Here is a 19,433-nt window from a genome sequence, read left to right as displayed (position 1 = left end):
TTCCACATCAAGCACGAAGTTCAGAAGCTTTGCCTCCATGTGGAAACAAAAGTACTTATGTTCTTTTCTTCAATCCAAGGGGTCATTTTTGCCATTTCTGCCAACTCCATCAACCATTCATCCATAGTAGGAATCGAAGTGTCCTTCCACTTTTGCCCATACAGTAGCCTGGCTGCTGTCGACATATGGGAACTTTGTTATGGCAATCAATTTTAGTTTCAATTTCAATGCCCAAAAGACAACGGTTTCCCCCAAGGAGCATTTCGTTGCTATTGAACCCAATTTTGGGGGGTGTGGAAGCATGGAGGCTCTGAATTGTTCATATCCAGGGGTTAAATTCTCAGCAAGATGACCCAAAAGCGTAGGCAGGAGCATTGCTTTTGGAAAATAACCCAAGCAGAGTTAGGATCCCTCAGAAGGAAGAGGAATTCGTGCTCAATAACTGCATTTGGAAGACGGTTGCCTTCTGCAAAGACCATTTTCATTGACAGCAGGATGGGGGGACCTGTTGAGTTGGCCAATGGATGGGCAGCTTTCACAGATGGTACTCAATCGGTTTAACACATCTAATTGACTGGATCTCTGTAACGAAGTAAGCCAAAACCCCATGGATTTGTAGTGCACACAACTACAGATATTGATATTTATGGAAATATCAAATTATTCATTTTGTTCATTCATGTCCTGGAGAACATCTATATGGAGTGGCTGAGTTGACAGTGACTTGAAGCCCAATTGTGTTATAATTTAGCTCCTATTTTAGAAGCTAAGAAGGTGTCAGCATTGGTTATTATTTGGAATTGTATTGTTTAGGAATTCCAGGGTTGTTGGCTGCAGTGGCCAGCTGGAAAACAGTGGCAACCCATTTCTACAATTTAGCTAAAAAACAGTCACCCAGGAGTTAAGCTTGAGGAGGATGTCTTAGCTTTAACATGATTCCAAAATGAACTCTTGGCAAGAAATCTCATAAGAGCTGGGAATGTATTTTTTTATGGGAAGGAGGAAGAGAGTCTCAAAAATTATATGATGCCAAGTAGGGCAAAGGCAAGTGAAGAGTATGTAGGCTGAGGATACATTCAGTGAGAAACCTCTAAGATGGAAATATATATATATATATATATATATATATATATATATATATATATATATATATATATATATATATATATATATATATATATATATATATATATATATATATATATATATATATGTTGTTTTTTTTAAATTTGTGCTGATAAATAAAGGGAGACTAGTATAGATCTATTTCAAGCTATTTAGCTCTCATCAGCTAGCCATACCCTTACTGGGATTTGAACCTGGGCTATATGGCATTATTAAATTAAAAAAAAACAAAACACAAATATAACAAAGGCAACAGTAAAAAATATTGGGTTTCTGTCGTGATGGACTCTTGTGACGAGCCGATTGACAGATGATGGAAGCAGTTAGCTTCCTCCCATAATTGGGGCTTACCAGGGGTTGTAAAAATCTAATATATATATATATATATATATATATATATATATATATATATATATATATATATATATATATATATATATATATATATATATATATATATATATATATATATATTAGATATATATATACAAACATACATACACACACATACATATACATATATATACACACATATATATATATATGTACATACATATGTACATACTTATATACATATACACACACACACACACACACACACATATATATATATATCCCACCTTGAAAAGCTATACAAGAATTACTGACTTCAATTCGCTTTGCTTCTGATACCCACTATCATCTAAGTATGCTAAAAATATAATTTATACAATAAATGTTACAAAATAATTTTATGTTCTGTAAGGTATGCATTTGGAAATAATTTGTTTTATTGCCTTACACTGTCAACGTTGTTAAAAATTATTTGCACTGTGGTGCACTAAACTCAGTACACCACTATTCTATTCTGTAGAGTTAAGGTTCCAGAATCTGTGTCTAAAATCAACACGTTTTACAGTACATGATCCACATATGTTGGAAGAGAAAGCTGATGGTACCTTCTCTGCACCTCACGCTGTATTTATGTCCCTGTTGTGGCACCCTTCTAAAACTTGATTTAAAAAAAAAATCAAGAACTTTGTAAGGGGATTGAAGTAGATATCTTAGGAGTAACTTCCAGTTGGAAAAACAAATTAAATTTCCTATAGATTTGGTATACTTTTGCGTATCGGGTACTGGAGATGAACTAGAGGAGGAAGAGCTCCTTAGAGTAGAGTTTGTCAAACCTGGGAACTAACAAAATGAGTAGGCTTCAACTCTTATAGTTTCGGCTGGGGAATTCCGGGAATTGAAGTACACCCATCTTAACATTTCCAGGTTTGACACCCCCTGGTCTAGAGGAGCCTAGCTGAGGAATGGCTACAGGCAAAGCTTTATCCTCAGTAAACTTCTACTTCAGTCTGGATCATCCTATTCTTGATCTAAATTTTGACTTGAAGGAGGGAGAAGAGAGAGGTAATTTAAGAAGCGTCCTGGTTCAGTCGTTTCCTTTTGTCTCCCTTTAGCCACAATCCTACAAATGATCTGGAATAAACTGTTGCACTTCCTCTTTCCTCTAACACTGACCTAAGCAGACGCCAGAGTCCTACTAGGCCAAACGGCGGAAGAAGAGGTAAAAAGCACAGCAGAACCTTCGTCATCTCCTTCCTCTTTCTCCAAATCCCTCTACTGAAAGAGAAGCTTAACCGATTTCGTTGTATACATGACGTACAATGACAATAAAGGCTATACTATTGAGCTCTAATGCACAGGAGAAATTACAAAGGGGAGCAGTAGTAGTATAGCTGGGGAGGGGAAAACCCTCTCCCCCACAAGCGTCCTCTTCAGTTTCAGGTTCGATCACAGCAGCATTGCAGGCAACTCTTCCGTTACTCTTTTGAGTTAATCTGAGCAAAATAGACCCATTCAAATGAACCGCAGCCGTGCCTTATCGCAGTCAGAGCAACGTCCGTGTGCTGCCACCTGAGCATGTAATGACTAGGCACGAGGATGAAAAGAAGGGGCAGAATAGGGAGCCGAGGTGGCGCAGTGGTTAGGGTGCAGTACTGCAGGCCACTTCAGCTGACTGTTATCTGCAGTTCAGCGGTTCAAATCTCACCGGCTCAAGGTTGACTCAGCCTTCCATCCTTCCGAGGTGGGTGAAATGAGGACCCAGACTGTGGGGGCGATATGCTGACTCTGTAAACCGCTTAGAGAGGGCTGAAAGCCCTATGAAGCGGTATATAAGTCTAACTGCTGCTATTGCTAATAAATGACTAAAACTCTTCGCTCTTCAAATGGATCCCAACTTGGGCGGTTTTAGACTATATTTCTCTCAAGAAGCTTCTCGTCCTTGATAAGCCTGTCGAAGGAGAATCTCTCGAGGTTGATGGACTTATATTTAAGGTCCAGAATGAGCTCGGCCACGGCTTGTCCCACCGCTGGGGCGTGCTGTAACCCGTGCCCACTGAAGCCTGAAGCAAAGTAGAGGTTTGACACTAGTGGGTGCTTGCCAATCACAGGATTCTGATCAAACGTATTGTAGTCATAGTAACCGGCCCAGGAACTTTTTACCTGCCAGAAATAGAGATCAATTTCCCGTTAGTCCTGGGCATGATGTATAATGGATTGAAAAACAAGTCCGAAGGGGAAAGAATATAAAAGCCACTCTCCCACCCTCCCAAAAAAACACATGGGGAGCTGGTTTCTTAAGCAATTAGTTAGGAATTCAGTCCCAACTAGCTGCTCCCAACTGAAAACAAGCTTAAATAGGAGACACAAATGGAGGAGAAAAATTAACAGATTAATAGAGTTGGAAGGGACCTTGTAGGTCATCTAGTCCAACCCCCTGCTCAAGGAAACCCTACACCATTTTTGACAGAGGGCAGTCCAGTCTCTTCTTGAAAGCCTCCAGTGATGAAGCTCCCACAACTTCTGAAGACAACTTCTGTTCCATCGGTTGATTGTTCTCATTGTCAGAAAATTTGTCCTTATTTCCAGGTTGAATCTCTCGTTGGTCAGTTTCCGTCCATTATTCCTTGTCTGGCCTTCAGGAGCCTTGGAAAACAGGTTGACTCCCTCCTCTCTGTGACGGTTCCTCAAATATTGGAAGACTGCCATCATGTCTCCCCTGGTCCTTCTCTTCACTAGACTAGCCATGCCTAGTCCCCGCAACCGTTCATCGTATGTTTTAGCCTCCAGTCCCCTAATCATCTTGGTTGCTCTTCTCTGCACTTTTTCTAGAGTCTCAACATCTTTTTCACAGTGTGGTGACCAAAATTATTTGCAGTATTTTAGGCGTGGTCTTACTTTGGCTTTATAGAATCTGTTTCCAAACACTGCAATCCAAGGGAGGAGATGTCTGGATGATCCTGTAAGAACCACTGAATTCAAATTCTTGAATCTTGACTTTAGATTGATATAACCATCGGAAAAGCCTTCAGCTGTGCTGGATAATTTAGAAGATATCTTGTCAAGTAATCTTATATACAGTCCCAACAACAATGGCAATCAATTCTACAGTCAAAACATCCAACCTAAGCAAAGTGTTATAGAATATTAAGCCCAGCTCAAAAAGTCCTAAGATAGGAAAGGACTTTTTATCATGTCTGTTATTGGGTTAACGGCTGTAAGGAAATTTAAGATGAGGTGTTAACTTCTCAGGGGTCCCCCCCCCCACTACTTAATAAATATATTACCTTCAAAGATTCAAAGCACGGCACTCGGTGGGCAAGTTTAGGCCAGACTTTTTCCTCAAAGAACTCAGGGTCTACTTCCAAATTTTCAATATCTGGCTCTTCTTTCTGAAAAGTAAATGCAGACATTATAACTCTTATCAACAGCATAGATACCCACAAAGATTAAGAGTATTCGATCTGATTTGTACCGCAGTCCTCGCCTTACAACCGCAATTGGGAATAGAATGTCTGTCACTCAGCAAGGTGGATGTTAACTGAGACTCAGCAAGGTGGACGTTAAGTGAGTCTCACCCAATTTTACAACCTTTTCTGCTGCAGTTGTTAGACTAATCTGGCTCCCGCTGTTGATTTCGTTCGCCGGAAGGCAGCTGGAAAGGACTCCAAGATTCCGCAACTATCCTGTATACATGCCAGTTGCCAAGTCAAGTGAATTTTCTTCACATAACCACAGGGATGGCCATAAGTTATTTTTTTCGGCGCTATCATAATTTTGAACAGTCACTAAACAAGGGGTTGTAAGTCGAGGACTACCTGAATCTCCTAGAAAAGCAGTCCTTTCAAGGTCATCTCAAAAGGATAAAAACGAACTTAAGGAGCCGCAGTGGCGCAGTGGTTAAAATGCAGTACTGCAGGCTACTTCTGCTGACTGCCGGCTGCCTACAATTTGGCCGTTCAAATCTCACCAGGCCAAGGTCGACTCAGCCTTCCAGGTGGGTAAAAGGTGGAGCCAGATTGTTGGGGGCAAGAGGCTGACTCTGTAAACCGCTTACAGAGGGCTGCAAAGCACTGTGAAGCGGCATATAAGTCTACGTGCCATTGCTAAGAAACAGTAGTGAAGCCTGAACCAGCAGCATGAAGTTTCAATGGGTTTTGAGTATACTGAAAATTGAAAACAAAATCCAGGTTGCTCAAGAATGGTACTTACACTATGAGGTGAAATTCAGAGCTTAGATTTAAAGTCCTGCTGAAACACAATAGTTCCCGCATGGTTTTTCTGGCATTCATTCTGGCAGTATTAGAACTGCTATTATTGTGAAGCTACTTATTGTTAAATTGGGACACTTAAGAAGATGAAGGGCGTTAGAGAAGTCTTGATTCTTACTAGGCCCACACTAGATACACCTGTCACTTTGACCCTAAAGAATCTTTGCAAACCTTCTAGAAAACTGTCCCAAAGCCCTGTTAAACTTACTTCTGTTGGGCTTAAGCCTCCAAGATAATTGCCACCCAAACCTTCTCTTCGGAAATAGGCTCCAGTTGTGTCAATGAGGAATGGGGACTCCAAGCCAGGTCCTTCAGGGCAATGCCAGACATAGACATATCTGGGAGCGAAGGGATAAACACAGGCGTGTCCAAACTTGGGAACTTTTAAGTCTTGTGGACTTCAACTCCCAGAATTCCCCAGCCGGGATAAGGAGAGGCTTTTGCGATATTTCATGTCCACATATTTGCTTATGAGTTGGAAAGAGAGCAAGAATTGAAGCGAACAGAGGCAAAAGCGGCAACAATACCACAAGATACAAGAATTCGTACCTTGTTAGTTTCACATGCTAACACTTGAGCATCATTTGACTTGTGCTAATATATGAACGTGTCTTGAACCAACAGTTTTGCGTTTGTCTATTCTGTGGCTAAGTGAATAAGACGCTGAAGCTTGACGATCAGAAAGGTCGGCGGTTCGGCGATTCGAATCCCCAGCGCCGCGTAATGGAGTGAGCCCCCCTTACTTGTCCCAGCTTCTGCCAACCTAGCAGTTCAAAAGCATGTAAAAAATGCACGTAGAAAAATAGGGACCACCTTTGATGGGAAGATAACAGCGTTCTGTGCGCCTTTGGCGTTTAGTCATGCCGACCGCATGACCATGGAGACATCTTCGGACAGCGCTGGCTCTTCAGAGATCAGCACCGCCCCCTAGAGTCAGGAACGACTAGCACATATGTGTGAGGGGAATATTTACCTTTACCTATTCTGGTACGGTTTATTCTGGTCGCTCTTCTCTCAAAGGCTACTTTCCTGGCATTGCATCCTTAGATCTTTTCAATTTCAAAGGCCAGGACAGGGGTGAAATTCAGCAGGTTCTGACCAGTTCTGGAGAACTGGTAGCAGAAATTTTGAGTAGTTTGGAGAACCGGCAAATACCATCTCTGGCTGGCCCCAGAGGGGGATGGGAATTTTGCACTATCCTTCCCCTGCCACTAAGCCACGCTCACTAAGCCACACCCACAGAACCAGTAGTAAAAAAAAATGAATCTCACCACTGGGCCAGGGATTAAACTTGTCAAAAGAGAGGCATAAAAAGATCAGCAGATACTATAAACTGAACTGTATGCAAGTCATCTATTTTAGGCACTATCCACAGCATATTTAGGGGAGTGCAGGCCAAAGATGATAAGTTATTTAGCTAAAGGAGGAGGAAATTAAAACTTATCCTGAGCACAGCTGAGAAATGTAGTAGAAACTGCATTCCTTAAACTCCAATTGGAAACACACGGATCTCCACATCTTGTCAAATGCATGCCACCTTAATTGGATGGCTGGAGTCACACAATATGCTACGCCAGGAACCCCAATTTAGAAACCTCAACAACTCAGTTCAAACAATATAATAAACCAAGTTTCGTTCTTCGGGTCAACAAAATACATGTTGTACAGGGAATGGAATTTAACGTCACCTTTTCTTGGGTTCTACTGGAAGCTTGATCCCTGATAGAAAGTTTTCGGACGGAGCCCCAATACCAGCCATCTCGGCCACTCTGCCTGACCAGGCTCCTGCCGCATTCACCACTATAGAACAGTCAACCTTGGCACGTTCAAAACCTTCAGGCAGCTGGACCTAGGAGGTTAAGGACCACAAAAGAACAGGTAAGTTTATACCAAGCAGTTAGATGGTCCACTGATACCTCTCCCAACAGGAAAGCAAAAAGGGAAGAACAAACGAAACATTTGCTCTGCAGCTAATAAAAAGTTGATGTTTCGCGTTGGATTTCCCTTGCAGCCTTCCTTCCTCCCTTTCCTGTCCCAAGAGAGTTCAAAACAAATCTCAGGAAACTTTAAGGACCACTGTCCAGAAAGCACTCCCCTGAATGAACTTCCTAGATCGTCCCCATGCATCGGGCATAATTAAAGAATAGATACTGTCCCCTCCCCCCCTTGTGTCACAGGTCACGTTAGCCAACCAAACGGTGAACTTCTCGGCACTCCCTCCTGCGGTTGTCAGGGCGTGCTGACCCCCTCACTGGCCCACGAACTGAGAGCCTTGCAGGGGCAAAACTACCCAAGCCCAAGATGTACTACATGACCCCCAAGAAAATGAAGGAACTGAGGAAGGACATCGACAAGAAAACTAGCCAGGGGCTTCAGCTAGCCAGCTAAACCCTGAGTAGCAGACCGAGTCCTGTTCAAGGAGAAGGATGGGACAATGAGGTTATGCACAGAATTTAGGGGGATCAATGGGATGTGCATGGAGAACATGTACCACTTCCCCCCAAAAGTATGGCAACTAAGAAACAAAGCAAGAAAAATATGGCTTCAGCTAGAGTCATTTTGAGAGTTGACACTGGGTGTTTTCTTATTGTAATCTCATCTTATCTACTGTACATACACATATACATACACACAGAAACATATACAGGCAGTCCCTGACTTAGGACAGTTCATTTAGTGACTGTGAAAAGTGAAAAACGTGACTTACATTCTTCAGTTACGATCTTTGCAGCATCCCCATGAACATGTGATCAGAATCCAGGTGCTTGGCAAGTGGTTCCTATTTATGACCGTTGCTGTGTCCCAAGGTCAGACGATCCCCTTTTGCGACCTTCCGACATGCAAAGTCAATGGGGAAGCCAGATTCACTTAACATCCGGGTTACTACTTTATCAACTGCAGTGATTCACTTAAGAACTGTGGCAAGAAAGGTTGTAAAATGGGACAAAACTCGCTTTAACAGGTGTTTCACTTAACAACAGAAATTCTGAGCTCAATTGTGGTCGTTAAGTGGAAGACTACCTATATGCACTGGTTTAATAATGTAAGTTGCTCACGATATATATTATGAGTGGAGTGGCCTTACAGTTTCCATAAGTCAATCAATGATGATACAAATTGAACTTTGGTGCCGAATCAGTGAGCCTTAACCTTAATTATAATTCTATCGGCAGCAATAAACAGACCGGTCCTGGATTTGCAAACCCACAATTGAGCCCAAAATTTCTGTTGCTCAGCAACAGAGTGAGGTGAGCTTTGTCCCATTTTACAACCTTTCTTGCTACAGTTGCTAAGTGAATCACTGCAGCTATTACATTAGTAACTCAGTTGTTCGGGGAATCTGACTTCCCCATTGACTATGTTTGTCAGAATGTCGCAAAAGGGGATCCTGGAACATTGCAACCGTCATAAATATGAACCAGTTGCCAAGCATCCGAATTCTGAACACGTGACCCTGGGGATGCTGCAATGCTTATGAGTGAAAACCGGTTCCTAAGTCACTTTTATGCAGTGCCATTATAACTTCAAATGGTCACTGAATGAATGGTGGTAGATCAAGGACTTCCTGCAATGATTTGTTACGGTGTTCGTATTGTTCTGCCTTTTAGAATGCTTGGCGTCTTGTTCCCTTGAGCCGTTGACGAAGAAAGCATCCAAGAGGAAAGCAAAATTATGTAAGGTAGGCAGATAATATCATCCTCTTTAACGACTCCATAATCCCTTGCTGGGTGGAACTAAATGGAGCTGAGTGTTCAGTGGCCGGATGCCCTTCCTGTCGCCAATGTGGAGTTTTATTCGGCAGATATATTCTCAGTATGCCCAGAGAGAGAAATATCTGCCTCTACCTAGGATTGAACCCACAGCCTTCTGATTGTGAGGCGCCACCTCTAGCCACCGCACCACTCGTAGGCAGAAAATATATGATTTTATGTCATTCACTAGAGCAGAGGTCTTCAAACTTGGCAACTTTAAGACATTGGACTTCAACTCTTCAACAGTTGAAGTCCACAAGTCTTAAAATTGCCAAGTTTGGGGACCCCTGCGCTAGAGACATAATTGAGCCCTAAAATAATGACTCACGTTTACAGATCGAATACACGAGAGTTTACTCTGCTGATCTCTAGACTTCATTTCATAGGAAACCGAGTTGAAAGCTGTAGAAGAAGAGAGAGAGATGGAGGAGACGGTAAAGCAACTGCCGTTGATTCATTCCTGAAATATAAATATTTTTTAAAAAACTTCCTTTGCTATTTATAATGTATTTATTTAAAACATATAACCCATTCTATCAGATTACCAGGTTTTATGGCATGAATCAAACCCTAACCGTAAAATGTTCCTCGTAGAAATGTTATTTAAAATAATAATAATAATAATCCCCCCCCCCAAAAAAAAATCAATCAATCAATCAAGGCTACTGAAATGCCTTAAGTCTTTAGAATGGGGTGGGGGTGGAGGTTAGGTCAAATTATAATAGTTTCAACACTAAATGTGGGTCTTGGGATATTTTGAACTTTCTCTCCTTCCTAACTAAATGGCTCAAATTTGGCAAAGTATCTTAGCAAATCTTAATTATCTTTTGCATCCCAATTATCTTATTAACCTATGTTCAGGTTAAAACTCCAATATTGGTGCCAGGCTGGGGGGGGGGGGACTTCTATGGTAAAAGATGCAGAATAATCATGCTTTCACAGAGCTGCTCAAATGTTACCTGATATCTGGAATCGTGGAAAGTATAAAATTCTTCTCTCACCCCACCTTCCCCATGGATAAAATGCTGCCTGATAGCATGGAGGAAGGATAAAGGACTCCTAATACAGGCAAGTCCTCAATTTACAACCATTCATTTAATGACCGCTCTAAGCTACAACAGGACTGGAAAAAAAGCAGCTTACAAACATTTTTTCACGCTCGCAACTGGGGCTGCACCCCCCCTGGTCACATCGACTGCCACGTCTTTATGACGGTTGCAGTATCACGGGATTGCTCCCAGTTCAGTCCGGATCAGGCATACCGGTAGTAGCGGAGGCAGGAGGCTCTGTCCACCCGCCTGGACGCTTCTGTGCATGCGCCGAAGTGTTGCGTGAGCACGCACCCCCGAACCAGTAGTTTAAAAAAATAGCAACCCACCACTGGTCGTGTGATCACCTCCTCACAAGTCAAACCAATGGGGAAGCCAGGTTCCCTTAACAATTGTGTTACTACCTTAACAACTGCAGTGATTCCCTTAACAGCTGTGGCAAGGAAGGGTGTAAAATGGAGCAAAACTCCAAAGCTGATTCTGATTTTTCTCCCCATAGTAATGAGAGTTTTAGAATTAGAATTAGAATAGAATTAGAATAGAATAGGAATAGAATCTGAAAGGGATCTTGGAGGACTTCTGGTCCTGCCCCCTGCTGAAGCAGGAGAACCTATACCATCTCAGACAAGTGACTGTCCTATCTCTTCTTAAAAATCTCCAGTGATGGAGCATCCATGATTTCTGGAGGCAAGTTGTTCCACTGGTTAATTATTCTCACTGTCAGGAAGTTACTCCTCCATTCCAGGTTGTTTCTCTCTTTGAATAGTTTCCAACTGACTCAAAGTACAGAGAACACTGTTTTGATTCAACCCATTAGACTGTCACCAACTCGGTTCCAGGTATTATACTTTAAAAAATATTTCTGTTGGCAATAAAGCAACGGACGTACTGACTACTGCAGGAAGCCCAAAGAAAAACGCTTACATGTCACTTCTCCGTTATACTGGAGCGTGCCTAGAGAGATGGCTTTTTTCTTGAAAGCATTGAGCAGAGTCCAGGGATCAAACCAGCCCTCATTTTCCAAGCCTGAAGGAAAAGTCAGGAGGATACAAGAAAAATACTAGGAATGCAAGCCTTGGCATTTAAACATAACAGCAAATTGGACATAGGCGAACTCCATAAGAATTCTAAGATGCAACGTAATATAACTGGTTGGGAATTAGACAGACCACAAGCACTGAAATCTGTAATTCGTGGTTTCGTCAGTGCATGAGTCCATCTCATTGTGCTTTGCTCAATAACCAAGTTTGAGATAATTATATGGGTTATTAGGAGGTACAAAATATTAATTTGGTAAAAACAAAAAAACAAATCCAAAGTCCTTCGATGACTCATTAATAAAGGTAGTAAAAATCCTTGCCCCCAAAGTTCTTATCTGCAGGTTTTGAATGCTTGGTCACGAACTTAAATATGGGTGAATTAATGAATAATTGGACTATGCAGCCTTGGCTAGGGAAATAATTAGCAGACGGGATGACACCAGAGGCCTGGGCTCAATATATAACACCAAGACCTCAAAGAACACATCCCAGTTGCAAATTCAACAGAGGGAAGTTTTTGTAAAGCAGAATTTCTTCTATTAACTAGTAAGGATTTGGGAAGAGTGAAAGCTACGAAGCCTCAAAATGGTACCGTATTTTTCGGAGTATAAGATGCACTGGAGTATAAGATGCAGCAAGGTTTTGAAGAGGCAAATTTTTTTAAAAAAGTTTTTGCATTCCGCAAACGTCCCCAAAACAGCCCATTTTTCATGAAAACAGCCCCCTTTTTTTTCAAGAAAAGGGCATGAATACCCTTTAGAAGGCTTGTAGAGTGCTCCTGGGGGGGTGGGATGGGGCCAAAAAGGAGCAAAAAACAGCCCATTTTTCGTGAAAACGTGCCTGTTTTTTGTCAAAAAAAAGGGCATGAATACCTTTTAGGAGGCTTATAGAATGCTCCTGGGGGTGGGAGGGGGTGAATTCTGCCCTCCCATGCCCCCAGCTTTCTGAAAGCCTCCTACAAGCTATTTTGGTGAAGGGGCGGGGTTTCGGGAAGCAAAACATGCTGTATTCAGCGTATAAGACGCACCCAGATTTTCAGCCTGTTTTTTGAAGGGAAAAGGTGCGTCTTATTCTCTGAAAAATACGGTAATTGCTCCAGTTGAATTGGGAACTGAAAAAACCAGGTGACTGAACTACTATCTGCAGGCAGACTGCAAGTAGGAAAACAAAATCGGCTTTCCAGTTTTGGATCCCAAGTGATTTCAGACTACCAAAATGGATCCTTGTGTTTGCCCTGCTATTGTGTAGTCAAAATAGTGATGCTGCCATTTTGCTCTAGGGGAGATACAGAACTAGCAGTTGGTACCATAAGAAGCCAGAGCTACGCCATCCGTGTTCAGCCATGGGAATTTCTTTGTCAGTTGTGCTGGTGAAAGCAGAGAGACAGCTACTCCTTCCTGTCTAATAAAAGATAAAATAAAAATTAGACAACTTTCATTACAACCTTTAGGAATTCAGAATATTAAAAATATTAATTTTTAATCAATGAGATCAATTTTTAAAAAAGGCCCAAGTCGGAAGTTCTACTGAAAATCTACAAGCCAGAAAAGGTATTTCTCCAAAATGGACAATTTGGCAGATAAAAGCTCCATCAATTCTGCTTGGGAAGTCAGGCAGGCAACTTCATTAAATCATGGCGGACTAATAAGAGCGGCTGCCAACCTTTTGGGCACCTGGCTCCAGTTCCGTAGAGAGGTTTTTCCGTGGACCGTTTTCTGGCATGCTGTGGCCCGGTGCCAGGCCATGGACTAGGGGTGGTTGGAAAAATCTGGACTAACAGGTTCATTGACGCAGTCTGGCAAGTCATGAAATTAGGACAGTGGTAGGTTGCAGGCGGTACGTCCTAGTACGGGAGTACCGGAGCCTGCCCCGAGCACTGGGTACCATTCCGGTACGGTGCTCTGGAGGGTCCACCTGCCTGAGCTCCTTACCTGTCCTTTAAGCCTTTGGCGCTTCCATGCATGCGCAGTGCACATACGGCACCTGAGTGATGCTCCGCCGAGCACCTGGAGCATTGTGGAGGCTTGCGAAAGCATCGCAGGCAAGTATGGCCCATGTGCGCGCATTGTGCGTGTCCATGTGGGTGACACTGGGCCCGTTCCAACTGGAACCCACCATTGAAGTAGGACCATGATGGCGAACTTTGCATGCAGAGTCTTCACTGCTGGCACGCGTGCTATTGCCCAGGGTCATATGTCCGTGGCGTTTCTTTCGTGAGCTTCTGTTTCCCTACAAACGACGAAACAGAAGCTCACGAAGGAAAAAGATCTTACTTCTTGCCACGCTGCCAGTGTTGGGATTCCCCGCTTCCCACCAGCCAGCTGGTCTTTGGGTCTCTGCTGCGCATGCACAAACATGTGCGCATGTCTGCACACTTGCGCATGCACATGCCCGCACATGCATGTGGGTGCAAGTATTTGCACGTGTGCACCTTCCAGTTTGGTCATGCACACAGGCAGAGTTTGGGCACTGGGTGTCTTAAAAGGTTTGCCATCCCTGATCTAGGAACTCCTTTGGGTCTCCTCATGCCACTTTTTCCCCAGAAGATGCGGGTTTCCTGCTTTGTTATTTTAGGAGGCCTGAGATCCCACTGCTGCATTCCTTTTTTTTTTTTGCAATCCAAAAAAAACCCAATATATATATAAAAATGATCTCATCCATTACATACAGCATGTCGTTTGGTTACAAGTGTTTTTGCATCCATATTCTCAATTACATTTACAATCACAGAATTTTCATCTATTATAACTAAATACCTCACTTTCATTGTACAATGTATATCCAATTACATTTTTTTTCAATAAACCTAATTTCCTTACATTGATTGTCTGTTTAATAACAATATACCTTTATATAATCACAGATCCCGATATGAAAGAGATTTACCAACCATTTATGTTTGTATATCACTGTTTTCAATTATGTATAATCCCACCAATCAACTATCGAGTATGCTTGTATTCATTATTGTCCTTGTACATCATACATTCAAACAAAGATGTTATTCCTTCCTTTTTCAAGAAGGTATTCTAAATAGTCCCTTCATATATATACCAATTTTAAATTACTTTCTTATTAAAATTATTTATCAACAAGAAGATATCTTTATAATATATACTTAGGGTTAAATATTGCATTCCTAATAATTTCCTCCCCAGGGAGAAAGAGGAGTTTGGTTGAAAAAGATGCTACTTGGGAAGAGTTTAAGACCAATCCTTTCCTTTAAAATTTGCTCACAATGCATGAGAGCAGCAATAAATGCCGAGGACAAAGTATGGTTTGCCATACCATCCCTTCTCTCACAAACAGAAACAAGCCACTTCATGGCCTTTCATACACAAATCAAGTCGCTGCACAGAATTTGAAGCCAAAGTATCATCATCCTTAATCAATGTATGTGTGTATGTATGTGTGTGTGTGTGTGTGTACAACAGTGGTGGGATTCAAATAATTCAACAACCGGTTCTCTGCCCTAATGACCATCTGGGTAGGTGGGGCTCGGTGGTCATGTGACTGGGTGGGCGTGGCCAACTCAAGGTCACTCAGGTTGATGGGCGCTTCACCTTAGCTGTTACAATGTCATAAGGGTTAACCTGAGAGGCAGTTTCTGTAAGTAGGGCAATAAAGATTAGGCTAGAAACAACACCAGAATGTTTCCTTCCTGCCTTCCTTACAGGATTAGCCCTGTAACGTGGAAAAAAACAAAAGGAGATTTCTTCAAACAACCGGTTCTCCGAACTGCTTAGAAAGTTATCAACTGGTTCTCCCGAATAGGTGCGAACTGGCTGAATCCCACCACTGGTGTAGAAGGTTCTAGTCATAATTTCTTTGTTATATTACTTTGTTTTCTCTTTTTATTATTGTTTCATCCTTTTTTCCCCTCTTTGTTCTGTTTTATTTATTTAAGCACCAAATGTGGCAATATCCACTCTTCTTGGATTACAGCAAATGTGCATTGATATAAAAAAGGTAATCTGAATAATTTAAGGAGGCAACCACTGTGCCTGTAGAGCAAAATGGGGTAAAAGAAAGAAGTAATTATGCCTGCCCTGGATTGGCACCTTTCTCCAGTCAATCAGAAACTCAAAAGATTCCCAACCTTTGAAGGTTTACATTCTCCTCCAAAATGGAAGCTTCATTTTCCGAAGCGAGAAAGAGATAACCGGAAGGATTAAATTGAATATCAATAGGTGGTTCTCCAACAATACCAAGATGGTCCTGGAATGAACAAAAGGCATAGAATGAGAATTAATAAAAGTGTGCCCTTTCATTCACCCTATATATCCATACAGGGCAAATAACAGTTTAGGTTTAAAACACCAAATTTTGCTTGAGCTCAAAATGGGGGGGGGGGGGTGTTGTTGTTCAGAAATTACATATGTACTTATCTATACTACTTTTCATAAGTTTCTTTATTTTGGTTTTTTTTAAAGTATTGCTCAATATTCTCAATCTGGGGCACTAAATTCAAAGATTTATACTTATTTTTCATATCAAAAATACAATGCAATACACTTTGGTATAATAGTTTGTATTTTCTAGTTATATTAAGCATTCATTATGTAACTTCAGTAATTCTTTCCACTTGCTGATATTATCTCTTTTGAAACCTTTGTTTTAAACAAACATTGAAAAAAAGAAAGAGAAACATAATTTATAGGTTCTGGAGAATCAAGATCATTTCACAATGATTGATAAAAGTAAAGGTCCCCTCCCCCCCCCCGGTATGTGCTAGTCATTCCCGACTCTAGGGGGCAGTGCTAATCTCTGTTTCAAAGCCAAAGAGCCAGTGCTGTCCGAAGACATCTCCGTGGTCATGTGGCCGGCATGATTAAATGCCGAAGGCGCTTGGAATGCTGTTACCTTCCCACCAAAGGTGGTTCCTATTTTTCTACTTGCATTTTTACATGCTTTCAACTGCTATGTTGGCAGAAGCTGGGACAAGTAACGGGAGCTCACTCCGTTACACGGCACTAGGGATTTGAACCACCGAGCTGCCAACCTTTCTGATCTACAACCTCAGCTTCTTAGCCGCTGAGCTAACACATCCCTTACAATTACAATTTGTAACCTATGACTATCATTAAGTGTTGTACCTTATGATTAATGACAAATGTATCTTTTCTTTTATGTACACTGAGAACATATGCACCAAAGACAAATTCCTTGTGTGTCCAATCACTTAGTCAATAAAGAATTCTATTCTATTCTATTCTATTATTGATAAAATCCTACAAATTCATACAAGAGACCCCAGGACGAGCTCCCCATGAGGTAGAGATAAATCAGAGTTTTACTAAGGCTATTTCACAAGTTCACACCATGCATTTGATTACAGTGAATATAGCTAAAAAACACTGGATGGAAATGTTTGCAGGTATATCATAATATAGAGTTGGATTCATATAACATCTAACCAAGCCTTATCTCTTAGCAATGTGTCTATCAGGAAGCAATATTTATTACTTCTTCCTGAGAGATTGTCATATTATTCTTGATATCCAAGGAACTGCCTAATGCCTTCACTCATTTTTTCTCTTTTAAGATTACCTGCATGCTCCACCAAAGGATGCAATGAGGGAGACGAGGTGGGAAGGCAGGCAGAAGAAAATGTTAGCCACAGAACCAAACACTCAGAGTGCATAACATACATTGATTAAACGCAAGAAGGTTGCTGAGAAAGAGCTCATCCAGATATTTTCTTCCACTGAAAACTGCTGCCGTATCCCTCCAGCAGAAAGAACTGTGGATGCTTTGGAATACTACAGGGAAACAAGAGAAGTAGCGAGGAGTTACTTAGCTGTACTTAAATCTTCCCTTCCAAAGTATTTTAGTCTTACAAATAGTAGCAAAAAGACGAGGAATAACATTGGTAGGACAAAATACTGAATTTGCTCATATCGGTATTTTGCAATTTAATGCATTATTTATTTCAATTAATTATCTGTATTCATTTCCTTTGTTCATGTTCACATTCATACTTATACCTGGTATCTTGTACCTGTTTGACAAGCTAATAAATAAAAAATAAATAAAATGCACTCTGGAACTCACAGCCAAAGTGCGGAACCTCCTCTAGATTTAGTTAATCTACAACTCCCAGAATTTCTTCAACTGGCCAAGGCTGGCTGACCCTACAGGGTTTTTTTCAACAGCCACTAAAGTTCTGCGGCTCTAATTACTCTCCAACAGTAAACCTTTAGAAATAATAAACCTGAATATCCAGGGAAGGGAAATGAAGACAACCCTTCATTGCTAGCTAACTCTCAATTTCATATTTCGTTTTGTTTAAGAGGAACTGAGATAAGGACTCACAGTATTGTCTCTCTCAATTACCAACACTCGAAGGGCATTTCTGCGTGTTTCTTTGACTTTCAGCCAATAGGCAATGGACCAGCCTATTATCCCACCGCCAATGATCACTACATCGCACTGCTCAGGAGGGAGACTTCTTGTTGGATAGATGGAATCGAAGTCAGTCCTGAAGTTGTGGAAATTGGTCAGCTTTTTAAATTCTGAAAGAGAGAGAAGCCAGGACAGCCATGTTAAACAGTGTTTTGTGAATTCTAACAGTCACTCATGTCTTTATTCTCTTACAGTCTTATATGACCTCATGTTCACAAAGTTGAGACTCACTGATTGGACAGCACATTAAAAAAAAATCAGTCATTTATTGGCCTAGAGATGAAGATGCTCGCCTCAAAATCAGGAGGCTGAGAGTTCAATCCTAGGCAGCGACAAAAAGAAAATATCTGCTGTAAACTCTGTATAGGCATCAGGAAGGGCATCCAGCCAATAAATGCTCAGTTCCATTCAGTTGCCCTGACTCCTCCCCAATAAAAGGGATTACAGGTAATCTTCAATTTACGACCACAACTGAGCCTAAAATTTAAGTTTATAAGTGAGAAAATTGTTGAGTTTTGCCCTATTTTACTTGCCACATTGCTAAGTGAATCGCTGAAGCAAATTAGTAGCATGGTTAAGCGATCACATGACTCCAGGGCACTGCAACCATCATAAAAGTGAGTCAGTTGTCAAGCGTAAACCATGTGATCACGGGCATGCTACGTTAGGCGTAAGTGTGAAAAACGGCCATAGGTCCCTTTTTTCCACTGATGCTGTAACTTCAAACGGTCACTAAATGAACTGTTGTAAGTCGAGGACTACCTGTACAAGGTTGTTAAAAGAAAAAAAATCAGTGAAGTCAAGTTGGATCTGCTGATTCCAAACAGCTGGGGAGGGTTTCTAAATAGGATAACCGAAGATGAGCTCCTTTAAAGGAGGGCAGGGAGGGGGGAATCCGGAGAGCATCCCCCTTCCCAGAGAAGCGCTGCCTGGACAGTCCGGCAGAGCCCAGCTTGGGGGCTCAGTTGCCCCACCAAGGATCCCACCAGGCAAAAACGCCATTGAAAGAATCCCACGGGGTTCTTCTCAGCCTCCCCAGGAGAAGCGAGCCCCTCTGCCGTTCTTGTCCTCACAACACCCTGGACAGGTAGGACAGGCTGCAGGGCGGCCCCAGGCGGAGGAGAGAAGGGTCGCCTTTGCCTCTGCCCGCCGCCTCACCTCGGAAGAAATCCCCGCCGCGGACGCTGCTGAGACCAAGCGGCCGCCGGGGCTCCTCCGGGTTGGCCAAAAGCCGCCGCCGCCGCCGCGCCGCCAGCAAGGGCCGCAGACCGGCCAGCGGGCTCCCTCGGCTGAGCATGGCGTCCCGCTCGGCTTGACAGGCGCCTCTCTGACGTCAGAGGAAAACACACGTTTAAAACCACCGCCCCCCTTCATCCTCCCCGCTCACGGAACCAATCGGCGGCCACCCCGCCCCCGCGAGACCCATTCCACGTCGGCACCTCGCTCTGACGTATCCAGGGA

At 42.2% G+C, this 19,433-nt stretch overlaps 1 protein-coding gene across 1 annotated transcript; it reads right to left on the bottom strand.

Moving 5' to 3' along the window:
* Positions 1 to 1,873: 1,873 nt before the first annotated feature.
* On the bottom strand, positions 1,874 to 19,300 carry FOXRED1 (FAD dependent oxidoreductase domain containing 1). The gene is made up of 11 exons (XM_087706339.1): positions 19,131 to 19,300; positions 17,883 to 18,082; positions 17,219 to 17,329; positions 15,667 to 15,785; positions 12,874 to 12,968; positions 11,452 to 11,553; positions 9,807 to 9,880; positions 7,415 to 7,575; positions 5,935 to 6,064; positions 4,743 to 4,847; positions 1,874 to 3,618 (listed from the first exon to the last, which is right to left on the bottom strand). The coding sequence occupies exons 1-11, from the start codon at positions 19,267 to 19,269 to the stop codon at positions 3,364 to 3,366; spliced, it is 1,491 nt and encodes a 496-aa protein (XP_087562465.1). The 5' UTR covers positions 19,270 to 19,300; the 3' UTR covers positions 1,874 to 3,363.
* Between the last annotated feature and the right edge of the window lie 133 nt (positions 19,301 to 19,433).

Source organism: Thamnophis sirtalis, unplaced genomic scaffold (genome assembly GCF_051295495.1).
Source record: "Thamnophis sirtalis isolate CommonGarterSnake01/CBP01778 unplaced genomic scaffold, rThaSir2_p1.2 scaffold_2, whole genome shotgun sequence".
Lineage (NCBI taxonomy): Eukaryota > Metazoa > Chordata > Lepidosauria > Squamata > Natricidae > Thamnophis > Thamnophis sirtalis.
This window is presented reverse-complemented; position numbering and strand designations above follow the sequence as displayed.

What these genes read in the sequence shown, in the direction of transcription:
- FOXRED1 (XM_087706339.1), bottom strand. Translation starts at nt 19,269, where the DNA reads ATGCTCAGCCGAGGGAGCCCGCTGGCCGGTCTGCGGCCCTTGCTGGCG. An exon ending in CGTGTATTCGATCTGTAAAC is followed by an intron (nt 7,576 to 9,806) that starts GTGAGTCATTAT and finishes TTAACCTCCTAG; the next exon opens with GTCCAGCTGCCTGAAGGTTT. An exon ending in CGTGCTTTGAATCTTTGAAG is followed by an intron (nt 3,619 to 4,742) that starts GTAATATATTTA and finishes TATTTCTGGCAG; the next exon opens with GTAAAAAGTTCCTGGGCCGG.